The sequence below is a fragment of the Rhinoraja longicauda genome, chromosome 2 (genome assembly GCF_053455715.1).
Source record: "Rhinoraja longicauda isolate Sanriku21f chromosome 2, sRhiLon1.1, whole genome shotgun sequence".
NCBI lineage: Eukaryota > Metazoa > Chordata > Chondrichthyes > Rajiformes > Arhynchobatidae > Rhinoraja > Rhinoraja longicauda.
Genome location: NC_135954.1, coordinates 106,129,782 through 106,143,680, shown reverse-complemented (window position 1 = coordinate 106,143,680; position 13,899 = coordinate 106,129,782). Strand labels below are relative to the sequence as shown.

Genomic DNA, 13,899 nt, shown 5'->3' with positions numbered 1-13,899 from the left:
AAAGGGTGACGTTTCGGGTCGAGACCCTTCTTCAGACCGATGTCAGGGGAGGGGGGGGGGGGGGGGGACAAAGATTGGATGTAGTAGGAGACAGGAAGACTGGTGGGAGAACTGGGAAGGGGGAGGGGAAAGAGAGGGACAGAGGAACGATCTGAAGTTAGAGAAGTCAATGTTCATACCGCTGGGGTGTAAACTGCCCAAGCGAAATATGAGATGCTGTTCCTCCAATTTGCGCTGGGCCTCACTATGACAATGGAGGAGGCCCCTGACAGAAAGATCAGACTGGGAGTGGGAGGGGGAGTTGAAGTGCTGAGCCACCGGGAGATCAGATTGGTTGAGTCGGACTGAGCGGAGGACAACTGGAATGACAAATGGGGCAAAGTTGCCTTACAGCTCTACCAGCGCCAGAGACCAGGTTTTCATCCCAATTACAGGCGTAGTGTGTACAGAGATTGTACGTTCTCCCCGTGACCTACATGGGTTTCCTCCGAAATCTTCGCTTTCCTCCCACACTCCAAAGACGTACAGGTTTGCAGGTTAATTGGCTGGGTGTAAGTGTAAATTGTCCCCAGTGGGTATAGGATAGTGTTAATGTGTGGGGATGGCTGGTTGGTGCGGACTCGGTGGGCTGAAGGGCCTGTTTCCGCGCTGTATCTCTAAACTAAACTAAATCAAACAAATAATTTTAATTAGCTAGCAATGTCTTTCTGATCTCTATTAAGTGGCTCCTGCAGCCTGCACAGTGCACTGGTAATCATAGCAAGTTCGGATGAACTTAGATATTTGGAAGAAACAAAACTAAATGCATTAGGAGTTTATGGTGTGATTCAGGATCACAGTTCAGACACAAATGGACAACTTTTACAGATCTTGCATTCTTTTCCACATCACAATCCAAACATCAGTGAAATAGTTTGCAAGAAAGTAACAATTCGCTTACCCATCTGTTTTATCTTTGTCAAGGTCTTTCACCCAAAGACCTGAAGTCACAGAATTCATTTCTTGATGGTAAACCGGAGATGACGGATTAGACAGTCGAGGATGATTGCCAGGTGGTCTGTCATCCTCAATTATAACAATATCATCTTGGGTCATGTTCACTGTTGGGGACATTTGGTAGTTGCCTGTTTGGAGAAAATAAAAGTTTATTTTTCATATTTTCATATTTCAGATACAGCGCGGAAACAGGCCTTTTCGGCCCACCAAGTCCACACTGCCCAGCGATCCCCGCACATTAACACTATCCTACACACACTAGGGACAATTTTTACATTTACCCAGTCAAATTAACCTACATACCTACATACATATTGCACTCATGTCATGTTATATAATGATTAATACACTAGAATGATATTTTAAAGTACTTCTAAAATGCACTGATATTTATTTTTTCATCTACTCTTCATTCTTGTCAATATTTTTTTGCATGATAAATCCCAGTTCCCACCACGTAAAGGATAAAATAGTACATTATTTTTTTGGAAGTGAATCTCATTTGTTTTTCTGTGTTTCAATATAAATTTTCCTTCAATTTGCCCGCATTTGGCCCAAATCCCTCCAAACCTGTCCTATCCATGTACCTGTCCAAATGTTTCTTAAAAATTTGGCCCATATCCCTCCAAACCTGTCCTATCCATGTACCTGTCCAAATGTTTCTTAAACGTTGGGATAGTCCCAGCCTCAACCACCTCCTCTGGCAGCTCGTTCCATACACCCACCACCTTTGTGTGAAAAAGTCACTCCTCAGATTCCCATTAAATCATTTCCCCTTCACCATAAACCTGTGTCCTCTGGTCCTCACGATTCCCCTACTCTGGGCAAGAGACTGTGCATCTACCCGATCGGTTCCTCTCATGATTTTGTACACCTCTATAAGTTCCCCAGCCTACTCAACCTCTCCCTATAGCTCAGACAACTACAGTATCAGTTAATGCAAAGCTGCATATATTTTGCACCCAGTCCTTTTATCTTGTCAGTAAGTAAGCCAGTCAGTGAAAGGAAGCATGCAGGTACAGCAGGCAGTGAAGAAAGCTAATGGCATGTTGGCCTTTATGACAAGAGGAGTTGAGTATAGGAGCAAAGAGGTCCTTCTGCAGTTGTACAGGGCCCTAGTGAGACCGCACCTGGAGTACTGTGTGCAGTTTTGGTCTCCAAATTTGAGGAGACATTCTTGCTATTGAGGGCATGCAGCGTAGGTTTACTAGATTAATTCCCGGAATGGCGGGACTGTCGTATGTTGAAAGACTGGAGCGACTAGGCTTGTATACGCTGGAATTTAGAAGGATGAGAGGGGATCTTATTGAAACATATAAGATTATTAAGAGATTGGACATGTTAGAGGCAGGAAACATGTTCCCAATGTTGGGGGAGTCCAGAACCAGGGGCCACAGTTTAAGAATAAGGGGTAGGCCATTTAGAACACTTTTTCCTCTCAGAGAGTTGTAAATCTGTGGAATTCTCTGCCTCAGAAGGCAGTGGAGGCCAATTCTCTGAATGCTTTCAAGTGAGAGCTAGATAGAGCTCTTAATGATAGCGGAGTCAGGGGGTATGGGGAGAGGGCAGGAACGGGGTACTGATTGTGAATGATCAGCCATGATCACATTGAATGGCGGTGCTAGCTCAAAGGGCCGAATGGCCTACTACAGCACCTATTGTCTATTGTCTATCGTCTATTGTCTCTGCTACTGTAGAGCTGTGGAACAGCAACAGGCCGTAGAATTTGCGTCGTTTGTGTACAATCTATATTTTGTGCATTGCCTGAGTCTGTGTGCCTGTGATGTGGGTGCAAGAAAGCTTTTCATTGTGCTTATAGCCCACCTGTGCACATGACAACAAACTCAACTTGACTTAAGTTTTAGTTTTTGTTTTCGAGGTACTGCAATGAAACAGACCCTCTGGCCCACCGGGTCCGCGCCGACCAACGATCCCCGCATATTAACACTGTCCTACACACACACACACACTGGGGACAATTTTTGCATTTATACCAAGCCAATTAACCTACAAATCCGTAAGTCTTTGGAATGTGGGAGGAAACCGAAGATCTCGGAGGAAACCCACGTCGGTCACGGGGAGAACGTACAAACTCCGTACAGGCAGCACCCTTAATCAGGATCGAACCCGGGTCTCCAGCGCTGCAAGCACTGTAAGGCAGTCCTGCTGACCCCTTTTCTCCAGAGATGCTGCCTGACCCACTGAGTTACTCAAGCACATTTGTGTCCCCTGACTGAGGTGATTTGTGGCCCAACCTTGATTGGTCCTGGTCTTTTCTCGCCTCTAGCTCTTCACCTTCCACCACCCCCTACTTTCAGTCTGAAGAAGGGTCCCGACCCAAAAAGTCACCTATCCTTTTTCTCCAGAGATGCTGCCTGACCCACTGAGTTACTCCAGCATTTGATGTCGACAATAAAAAATGGTTCTTCATTTCACAAAATGTCAGTGATGACAATTTTATGTGAACAGGGCAAATTTTATGTGAACATGATTCCTGCTAATCATGTATCTCCAAAGAAATTGAGTCAGGCAACACGAAATGGCGAAAGATGGTGAACAAAACAATTGCTAACCATGTGTCTCAGCAGAGGAAATGGCAGAACAGTTAACGAAACAAGGAAAGGGCAGAACAGTTAAATGAGTACTTTGGTTCTGTCTTCACTGAGGAAGACACAAGCAATCTCCCAGAAATACCAGGGGACCGAGGATCCAGTGGGAGGGAGGAACTGAAGGGAATCCACATTAGCCAGGAAATTGCTGCCTTACATCACTTGCTGCGCCGGAGACCAGGGTTCGATCCGACTACGGGTGCTGTCTGCACGGAGTTTGCACGCTCTCCCCGTAACCACATAGGTTTTCTCCGAGATCTTCGGTTTCCTCCCACGCTCCAAAGACATACAGGTTTGGCAGTTAATTGGCTTGGTATAAGTGCAAATTGTCCCTAGTGTGTGTAGGATAGCGTTGATGTGCGGGGATCGCTGGTCGGCGTGGACTCGGAGGGCCGAAGGGCCTGTTTCCGTGCTGTGACTCTAAACGAAACTAAACCAAACTATCGTGCAAAAGTGCTACGGTTTCAGCAAAAACGGATCACAGCATAGAGAATGTACTCCAGTGATGACTTCATATCCCTGTTCTCTCCAACCATGTTAAGATTGATTGCCTGCAATAAGCAGGTGCTGTTCTGAATAAAACTCCAATGTACCTGCATAATGCATATTACATCAAAATAAAAAGGTTGGAGTCGATCCATGTTTCTGAAAACTCAATTTATTCATTGACGTTCCATTTGTAAACGGCTCAGTTCTAATCAGCTCGTAACTTTAAAAAATATTTTTTTATTGCGACTGTTTTCTGAAGCAACTTTCAGAGTATATGGGAGGTGACTGAGGGGAAAGTCAGAACTGGAATAACTCGGCAGCATTTGTTATACACATTCCAAATTAAATGGTCCAGAACCGAGTTAAAGGAGATCACCTCCTCCAACCTCATCTATTGCATCCGCAGTTCTTTACATTGGCGAAACCAAACGCAGGCTCGGCGATCGTTTCGCTCAACGCTTTCGCTCAGTCCGCCTTAACCAACCTGATCTCCCGGCGGCTGAGCACTTCAACTCCCCCTCCCACTCCCAGTCTGACCTTTCTGTCAAGGGCCTCCTTCATTGCCATAGTGAGGCCCACCGGAAATTGGAGGAACAGCACCTCATATTTCGCCTGGGCAGCTTGCAGCCCAGCGGTATGAACATTGACTTCTCCAACTTTAGATAGTTCCTCTGTCCCTCTCTTCCCCTCCCCCTTCCCAGATCTCCCACTGTCTTCCTGTCTCCACCTATAACCTTCCTTTGTCCCGCTCCCCCTGACATCAGTCTGAGGAAGGGTCTCGACCCGAAACGTCACCCATTCCTTCTCTCCTGAGATGCTGCCTGACCTGCTGAGTTACTCCAGCATTTTGTGAATAAATACCTTCGATTTGTACCAGCATCTGCAGTTATTTTCTTAACGGAGATCTGTAATGATCAGAGAAAAACCATCTGGTACATCTCAGGTAACAGAGGACGGCACAGTGGTGCAGCGGGTATATACAGCGCCAGAGACCTGGGTTCGATCTTGACTATGGGTGCTGTCTGTACGGAGTTTGTACGTTTTCCCCGTGACCTGCATGGGTTTTCTCCCAGATCTTCGGTTTCCTCCCACACTCCAAAGATGTACAGGTTTGCAGGTTAATTGGCTTGGTGTAAGTGTAACTTGTCCCTAGTGGCTGTAGGTTAGTGTTAGTGTGCGGGGATGGCTGGTCGACTCGGACTCGGTGGGCCGAAGAACCTGTTTCCGTGCTGTATCTCTAAACTAAACTAAACGAAATGCCAGTGGACAAAGCCATTCAAAGTAGGCCGGCCATTAAAAAAGGCAAGAATACTTGTGCAAGAAGCCACCTTGGGTGACTGTACATGATGACATAAGCATAATACAAACATGACTAGGTGTTCTTTTCACTGCACGGAAATTCCATTACGTCAAAACAAGTGAACAATTTTCAAACAGCCCTTCTCATCACTTCTGGTGCATTAACAAAAGTAAAAGCATGAGCCGCGTAGTGAAAGCACCAGAAGGAGACAGATTTGACACAAAGTACTGCCAATCTGATAAAACAAACTTAGGTGAACAATTCCCCAAAAGTTGCTCCTTTCATTTCCACAGAGAACAGGATGGGAACATCTTACTCTGAGCTTTTCTATGCCAAGAACATTGCTTGGAATCTATAAAAGCAACAAAGATCTGGACGCTCAAATTTAAAATGTCCTGAAGCAGGCCACTTTCAATTTCCAATGCAACACAAAGCCAAATACTTGTCTTTGATTTTCCCAAATGCAAATCGTTATTTTAACTCCTTCCAAAAATAATTTTGTTATTGGCTTTGCTTCTCTGGTGTCATTTAAAAGTGATGATACATGTGTTTTAGTGTCATAGTGATATAAGAGTTCAGCACAGAAACAGGATTTTTGGCCCACAATACCCATGCAGAACATGACACCAAGTTACATCAATCTTCTTTGCCTGGACCTAATCCATATTCCTCCATTCCCCGCATATCCGTGTGCCTATCTGAAGACTAAAATGATGCCATTGTATCTGCCTCCACCACTCCCCCTGGCAATACATTCCAGGCACCAACTGCTTTCTGTGTCAATAAAATTGACCTACTCATTTTTAAACAGTGCTTCTCTCACCCTAAACATACGCCCTCTAGTCTTTGACACTTCAACTTTACGAAAAGGATTCTGACTGCTTAGCCTATCTGCGCTTCTATCAAATCTTCCATCCGTTTCTCATGCTCCAGAGAAACCAATTGAAGTTTATGCAACCTCTCCTTATGACTAATACACGCGGCACGGTGGCACAGCGGTAGAGTTACTGCCTTACAGCGCTAACAGGGCCGGAAACCCGGATTCGATCCTGACTACGGGCGCTGTCTGTACGGAGTTTGTACGTTCTCCCCGGGATCACGTGGCGTTTTCCCCAAGATCTTCAGTTTCCTCCTACTCTCCAAAGACGTGGGTTTGTAGGTTAATTGGATTGGTATAAATGTAAATTGTCCCCCGTGTGTGTAGGATGGTGTTAATGCGCGGGGATCACTGGTCGGTGCAGGCTCGGTGGTCTAGAAACCAATGTTTCCGCGCGAAATCTCTGAACTAAACCAAACTAAAACTAATTCCATCTATTCCAAACAACATTCTGGTAAACTTCTTCTGCACCTTCTTCAAGGATCCACATCTTTCCTGCATTGGAGCAACCAAAAATGTACACAGTACTCCTAATGCAGCCTAACCAGAGTCCTATAAAGTTGCAACATGACATCCTGAGTCTTGTACTCAATCCTCCTGGGTTTTATGGACTTTGTTCTAACTCCTATCATAGTGATTACCCCTTTTGTATATCTAGGATCTACCCAAATGGCCTCGCTAGATGTTCTCTTTGTGATGTCCTGCCTGCGGCGGCACGGTAGCGCAGCGGTAGAGTTGCTGCTTTACAGCGAATGCAGCGCCGGAGACTCAGGTTCGATCCTGACTACGGGTGCTGCACTGTAAGGAGTTTGTACGTTCTCCCCGTGACCTGCGTGGGTTTACTCCGAGATCTTCGGTTTCCTCCCATATTCCAAAGACGTACAGGTATGTAGGTTAATTGGCTGGGTAAAATGTAAAAATTGTCCCTAGTGGGTGTAGGATAGTGTTAATGTACAGGGATCACTGGGCGGCACGGACTTGGAGGGCCGAAAAGGCCTGTTTCCGGCTGTATATATATGATATGATATGATATGATGATCATAAAATCATAAGTGATAGGAGTGGAATTAGGCCATTCGGCCCATCAAGTCTACTCCGTCATTGAATCATGGCTGATCTATCTCTCCCTCCTGCCCCCATTCTCCTGCCTTCTCCCCCTAACCTCTGATACCCGCACTAATCAAGAATCTATCTATCTCTGCCTTAAATATATCCACTGACGTGCCTCTGCAGCCTTCTGGGGCAAAGAGTCCCAGAGATTCACCACCCTCTGACTAAAGATATTTTCATTAAACCACTTAGCAATTCTTCCTTCCCTTTTATCCCCACCTTTGTCACGCCAATGGCATCGATGGCTTGGAAAATTGTCCTGCCCCATCTATCTTCCATCGTTTTATTACAGCTATAAAACCACAATCCCAGACATTAACCCATGTTCTGGGTAGATCTGTCTCACCTGTGAGGCTTCATGCATTAAAGAAAATGTAATTTATTCTATCAGACCTTCCTCACCTACCCCTGTCTGTCCTACCAACTGCTTACTCTGATATCTAAAGGACCGTCTGAAGAAGGGTCCCAACCAAGACATCACTTATCCATGTCCTCTAGGGAGGCTGCCTGACCACTGAGTTACTCCCGCATATTGTGTCTTATTTTTTACTCTAATGTCCACATTCGCTTCAACCATAGAAATATAGAAAATAGGTGCAGGAGTAGGCCATTCGGCACTTCGAGCCTGCACCGCCATTCAATATGATCACGGCTGATCATCTAAAATCAGTACCCCGTTCCTGCTATTTTCCCAATATCCCTTGATTCCCTCAGCCCTAAGAGCTAAATCTAACTCTCTCTTGGAAACATTCAGAGAATTGGCCTCCACTGCCTTCTGTGGCAGAGAATTCCACAGATTCACAACTCTCTGGGTGAAAAAGTTTTTCCTCATCTCAGTCCTAAATGGCCTACCCCTTATTCTTAAACTGTGACCCCTGGTTCTGGACTCCCCTAACAACGGGAACATTTTTCCGGCATCTAGCCTGTCCAATCCCTTAAGAATGTTATATGTTTCTATAGGATCCCCTCTCATCCTTCTAGATTCCAGTGAATACAAGCTCAGTTGACCCATCTCATCTGTTAGACTAGTCCTTTGAGTCCCACCACCACTCAGCCAGATGTGTTTTAACCATCAGAGTGGCTCCTCTGCTCAGATGCAAACTGTTCCTCTTTTACTTGTATCTGTGCATCTAACGTAGGTTATCACATGGTTCACCTTATAGATTTTAAGGCAACTCATTGCAGAATTTTCCAAGTAGACACCATGCACAGATCACAATGTGTGGGCAGCATGGTAGAGTTGCTGCCTTACAGCAAATGCAGCGCCGGAGACTCAGGTTTGATCCCGACTACGGGTGCTGTCTGTACGGAGTTTGTACGTTCTCTCCGTGGGTTTTCTCCGAAATCTTCGTTTTCCTCCCACACTCCAAAGAAGTACAGGGTTGTAGGTTAATTGAATGGGTAAAATGTAAAGAATTGTCCCTAGTGTGTGTAGGATAGTGTTAATGTGCGGGAATCGCTGGGCGGCGCGGACTCGGTGGGCCGAAGGGCCTGTTTTTGCGCTGTATCTCTAAATCTAAATCAATCTCATTAACACTTTAGCAGAACACGCACATTTTCCAACTATCGCCTGAGAGAGTGCTGGTTGGAACGCAAATTTGGCAGTTCCACGTTATTCCTTATATGCACTAATAAGCATAAAGATCTTCAGTTTATTTATTGAATGCACTCCAAAAAACAGTGAGATAATGTATGACAGAATAAAACATGTTACTGATTATAACACCATTAAATGGAAAATTAATTTCCACTCTCAGCCAAGTTGAAAAATTATCAACGCACCCCCGCTTCAACACTTTTGTAACCTCCGGCACGCACAGAAATTGTGCCTCCAATTACAGTTTAGTTAGGTTTATTGTCACGTGTACCGAGGTACAGTGAAAAGCTTTTTGTCGCGTGCTATCCAGTCGAGCCACTTACAGTGTATAGATACATGATAAGGGAATAACGTTTAGTGCAAGGTAAAGCCGGCAAAGTCCGATCAAGGATAGTCCATGGGTCTCCATTGAGGTAGATAGTAGTTCAGCACTGCTCTCTGGTTGTGGTAGGATGATTCAGTTGCCTGATAACAGCTGGGAAGAAATTGCCCAATTCTGGCCTTATGCACATCCCCAATTTCCTTTGCTCAAGGTAAACCATGACGCTGGCAAGCTCAGAGGTTTCCTCATTCAACCACACTGCATTCCTTCAAGACACTGTTCAAAATATACTCCATTTAACCTGTATGGAGGTGACATGGAGTACACCTTAGGTATACTCCATACCATGGTTTTTCAATTCCCCCTCCCACTCCCAGTCTGACCTTTCTGTCATGGGCCTCCTCCAGTGCCATAGTGAGGCCCACCGGAAATTGGAGGAACAGAACCTCATATTTCGCTTGGGCAGATTGCAGCCCAGCGGTATGAACATCGACTTCTCCAACTTTAAATAGTTCCTCTGTCCCTCTCTTCCCCTCCCCTTTCCCAGTCCTCCCTCCATTTTCCTGTCTCCACCTATATCCTTCCTTTGTCCCGCCCCCCTGACATCAGTCTGAAGAAGGGTCTTGACCCGAAACGTCACCCATTCCTTCTCTCCTGAGATGCTGCCTGACCCGCTGAGTTACTCCAGCATTTTGTGAATAGACACCTAATGGTGTAATTGGATCATCTGAAAATGGTAATTTCTCTTAATTAGCTACCGAGTTACTGCAGGAAGAAAAATCACTAAATAAATCAGAGACTTCACCTTTTTTTAAAAATAAATGCATTCCAAGAGGGGAGGTGAAGAAAATTAATTGGGCAGATAGAGGAAGTGAATCCATATTAATAAAGTACCATGGAATTTTAAAACATTTCCCAGCAGTTCCACTGCAGAAACTGCTCACTTACTAAATCTTGCAGTGACAAGGATTTAAGATGCAGGTCTCCTCTTGGGCACTGCTGCCTGATGAAGGATTCATTTTTTAAAACCTGTTCACAGGATGTGAATGTCACCGGCTTTGGTGGCATTTATCATTCTTTCCTCACATTCCCTGAACTGAGGAGACGGAGAAGAATTAACCACATCAGTGAATCTGCAGTCACTTACTGGCCAGTGCAGCAAAGGGCAACACCACCTCATCCTCTGAAGGACATGAGTGCACGAAATGGGGGAGTTTAGATTTTAGATTTAGAGATACAGCGCGGAAACAGGCCCTTCGGCCCACCGAGTCCGCGCCGCCCAGCGATCCCCGCACATTAACACTATCCTACACCCACTAGGGACAATTTTTACATTTACCCAGTCAATTAACCTACATACCTGTACGTCTTTGGAGTGTGGGAGGAAACCGAAGATCTCGGAGAAAACCCACATAGGTCACGGGGAGAACGTACAAACTCCGTACAGACGGCGCCCGTAGTCAGGATCGAACCTGAGTCTCCGGCGCTGCATTCGCTGTAATGCAGCAACTCTACCGCTGCGCCACCGTGCCGCCACGGTGTTGACAACCATCCAGTAGTTTGTTGGTTACCTTCATGGAGGGCGACACGGAGGCACAGCGGTAGATTTGCTGCCTTACAGCGAATGCAACGCCGGAGACACGGGTTCGATCCCGACTACGGGTGCTTGTCTGTACGGAGTTTGTACGTTCTCCCCGTGACCTGGGTTGGTTTTCTCCGAGATCTTCGGTTTCCTCCCACACTCCAAAGACGTACAGGTTTGTAGGCAAATTGGCTTGGTAAATGTAAAAATTGTCCCTAGTGGGTATGGGATAGTGTTAATGTGCGGGGATCGCTGGTCGGCATGGACCCGGTGGGCCGAAAGGGCCTGTTTCAGAGCTGTGTCTCTAAACAAAACTAAAAAAAAAGAATCTTCTGCTTCAGATTCTCGATTTACACTGTGTACATGTTGCAGTGTACAAATACAAGTACACGGAGAGCAATCAATAAATAAACTGAAGATCTTTTATGCTTATTAGTGCATAGAAGGAATAACGTGGAACTGCCAAATTTGCATTCCAACCAGCACCCTCTCAGGTGATGGTTGGAAAATGTGCGTGTTCCGCTAGTGTGTTAATGAGATTCTGATCCTGTGCAAGGTGACTACTTGGAAGCTCATGCAGAGTTGCCTGAATGTCTGTAAGGTGAATCTTGCGATCAACCACTTTAGGTGTACAAGTTCAAGCACAAGAGGAACAGTTTGCATCTGAGCAGAGGAGCCACTCAGATGGTTAGAACACATCTGGCTGAGTGGTGGTGGGACTCGAAGGACTAGTCTTAACAGATGAGAAGGTTGAAACGAATGTGGACGTTAGAGGTTTTTTTTTTAAGTTACAAAGTGCTGGAGTAACTCAGTGGTCTGGCGGCATCGCTGGAGGACATGGATAGGTGATGTTTTGGTTCGGGACCCTTCTTCAGACCGTTCTTTGGATATCAGAGTAAGCAAGTTCAGTGGGTAGAACAGACAGGGGTAGGTGAGGTAGTGTGGGAGGCCTAATAGGATAAATTACCTTTTCTTTAAATACTTGAGATCCGAGTCATGTTTTTCTCCCTAATAGTTAGAGAATATTAAGTCAAGTGTACTTAAAAAAATCAGCTTTATAATCAAGTAGTTTTGAAGGGGACAGTACATCTTTCCAATATTACATTATGCAAACATCTCTGAAATCCATCAACAAATCATGCTCATGACCTCCGTACCTGAAGCGATATAAATGTTCTATTACAAAACAACTGCACCCTTTCACACTGCTACATACGGAACCAGTAATAAGGTCATTAGGTCATAAGTGATAGGAGTAGAATGAGGCCATTCAGCCCATCAAGTCCACTGCCATTCCATCATGGCTGATCTATCTCTCCCTCCCTAAGCCCATTCTCCTGCCTTCTCCCCATAACCCCTGACACCCGTACTATGCAAGAATCTATCCAGGACAGAGAGGTCAGATTGGGAATGGGAGGGGGAGGGGGAGTTGAAGTGCTGAGCAACCGGGAGATCAGGTAGGTTAAGAGGGACTGAGCGGAGGTGTTCAGCGAAACGATCGCCGAGCCTGCGCTTGGTCTCCCCGATGTAAAGAGGTTGACACCTGGAACAGAGGATACAGTAGATGAGGTTGGAGGTGGTGCAAGTGAACCTCTGCCTCACCTGGAAAATCCATCCAAGGACCCAAACAGTCTTTCAACTCTCCCTCCCATTCCCACACTGACCTTTCTGTCCTGGGCCTCCTCCGTTGTCAGAGTGAGGCCCAGCGCAAATTGGAGGAACAGCACCTCATATTTCGCTTGGGTAGCTTACAACCCAGCAGCATGAACATTGACTTCTCTAACTTCAAATAGCCCTTGCTGTCCCCTCTCTCTCCATCCCCTCCCACCTCCCAGTTCCCCCACCAGTCTTACTGTCCACAGTCTAAGAATAAAGGGGAGGCCATTGAAAACTGAGGTTAGAAAAACTTTTTCACCTAGAGAGTTGTGAATTTGTGGAATTCTCTGCCACAGAAGGCAGTGGAGGCCAATTCACTGGATGAATTAAAAAGATAGAGCTCGAGGGGCTAGTGGAATCAAGGGATATGGGGGAGAAGGCAGTCATGGGTTACTGATTGTGGATGATCAGCCATGATCATAATGAATGGTGGTGCTAGCTCGAGGGGCCTAATGGCCTCCTCCTGCACCTAATTTCTATGTTTCTATGTCCCCGACTACATTCTATCTTTGGCCCGCCCACTCCCCTGACATCAGTCCAAAGAAGGGTCTCGACCCGAAACGTCACCCGTTTCTTCTCTCCAGAGATGCTGCCTGTCCCGCTGCGTTACTCCAGCATTTTGTGTCTACCTTGGGTAGGTAGGTTAATTGGTAAACTGCCCCAACAGTGCAGGTGGATGGCAGAATTTAGCATGATTGGATGGGAATGTGGGAGAATAAGTTACATGGAAAATTGGTGTGGAATGAGATCATTGTCAAGAGTCAAGAATCAAGAGTGTCATATGTCCCAGATAGAACAATGACGAAGAATCGATGGGCCAATATGGCCGTCAAAATTGTAAAGGAATATGGAATAAATTGGTTGTAAACAATAGAGAGCTGTAAAAAAATGACTTTGTTTAGTTTAGTTCATACAGTGTAGAAACAGGCCCTTCCGCCCACTGTGATCTGTGATCCCCGCACAATAAGGCTATCCTACACACTGGGGACTTATCCCAAGCCAATTAACCTACAACCCTGTACGACTTTGGAGTGTGGGAGGAAACCGAAGATCTCAGAGAAAACCCACGCAGGTCACGGGGAGAACGTACAAACTCCGTACAGATAGCACCCTTAGTCGGGATCGAACCCGGGTCTCTGGTGCTGCAAACGCTGTAAGGCAGCATCTCAACCACTGAGCCTGGGTGGGTGGCAGAATTAACCATGATAGGAATGTGGGAGAGAGAAAAATTCAAATGGAAAATTAGTGTGGAATGGGATAATTCTTTGAGATGTCTTAAAATTGATGGGCCAATATGACTGTCAAAATTGTCAAGGAATATGGAATAAATTAGTTGTAAACAACTCACTGTGAGGGCTGTC

General features: G+C 45.7%; 1 protein-coding gene across 7 annotated transcripts in view; it reads right to left on the bottom strand.

Moving 5' to 3' along the window:
* The window catches only part of pard3aa (par-3 family cell polarity regulator alpha, a), a 946,605-nt gene that overhangs the window by 311,517 nt on the left and 621,189 nt on the right, over positions 1-13,899 (bottom strand). For all 7 annotated transcript variants that reach the window (XM_078425377.1, XM_078425422.1, XM_078425385.1 and 4 more), the window contains one exon: positions 941-1,124. In XM_078425377.1, the coding sequence (XP_078281503.1) occupies positions 941-1,124 (184 nt within the window). The remainder of the gene's footprint in view (positions 1-940; positions 1,125-13,899) is intronic.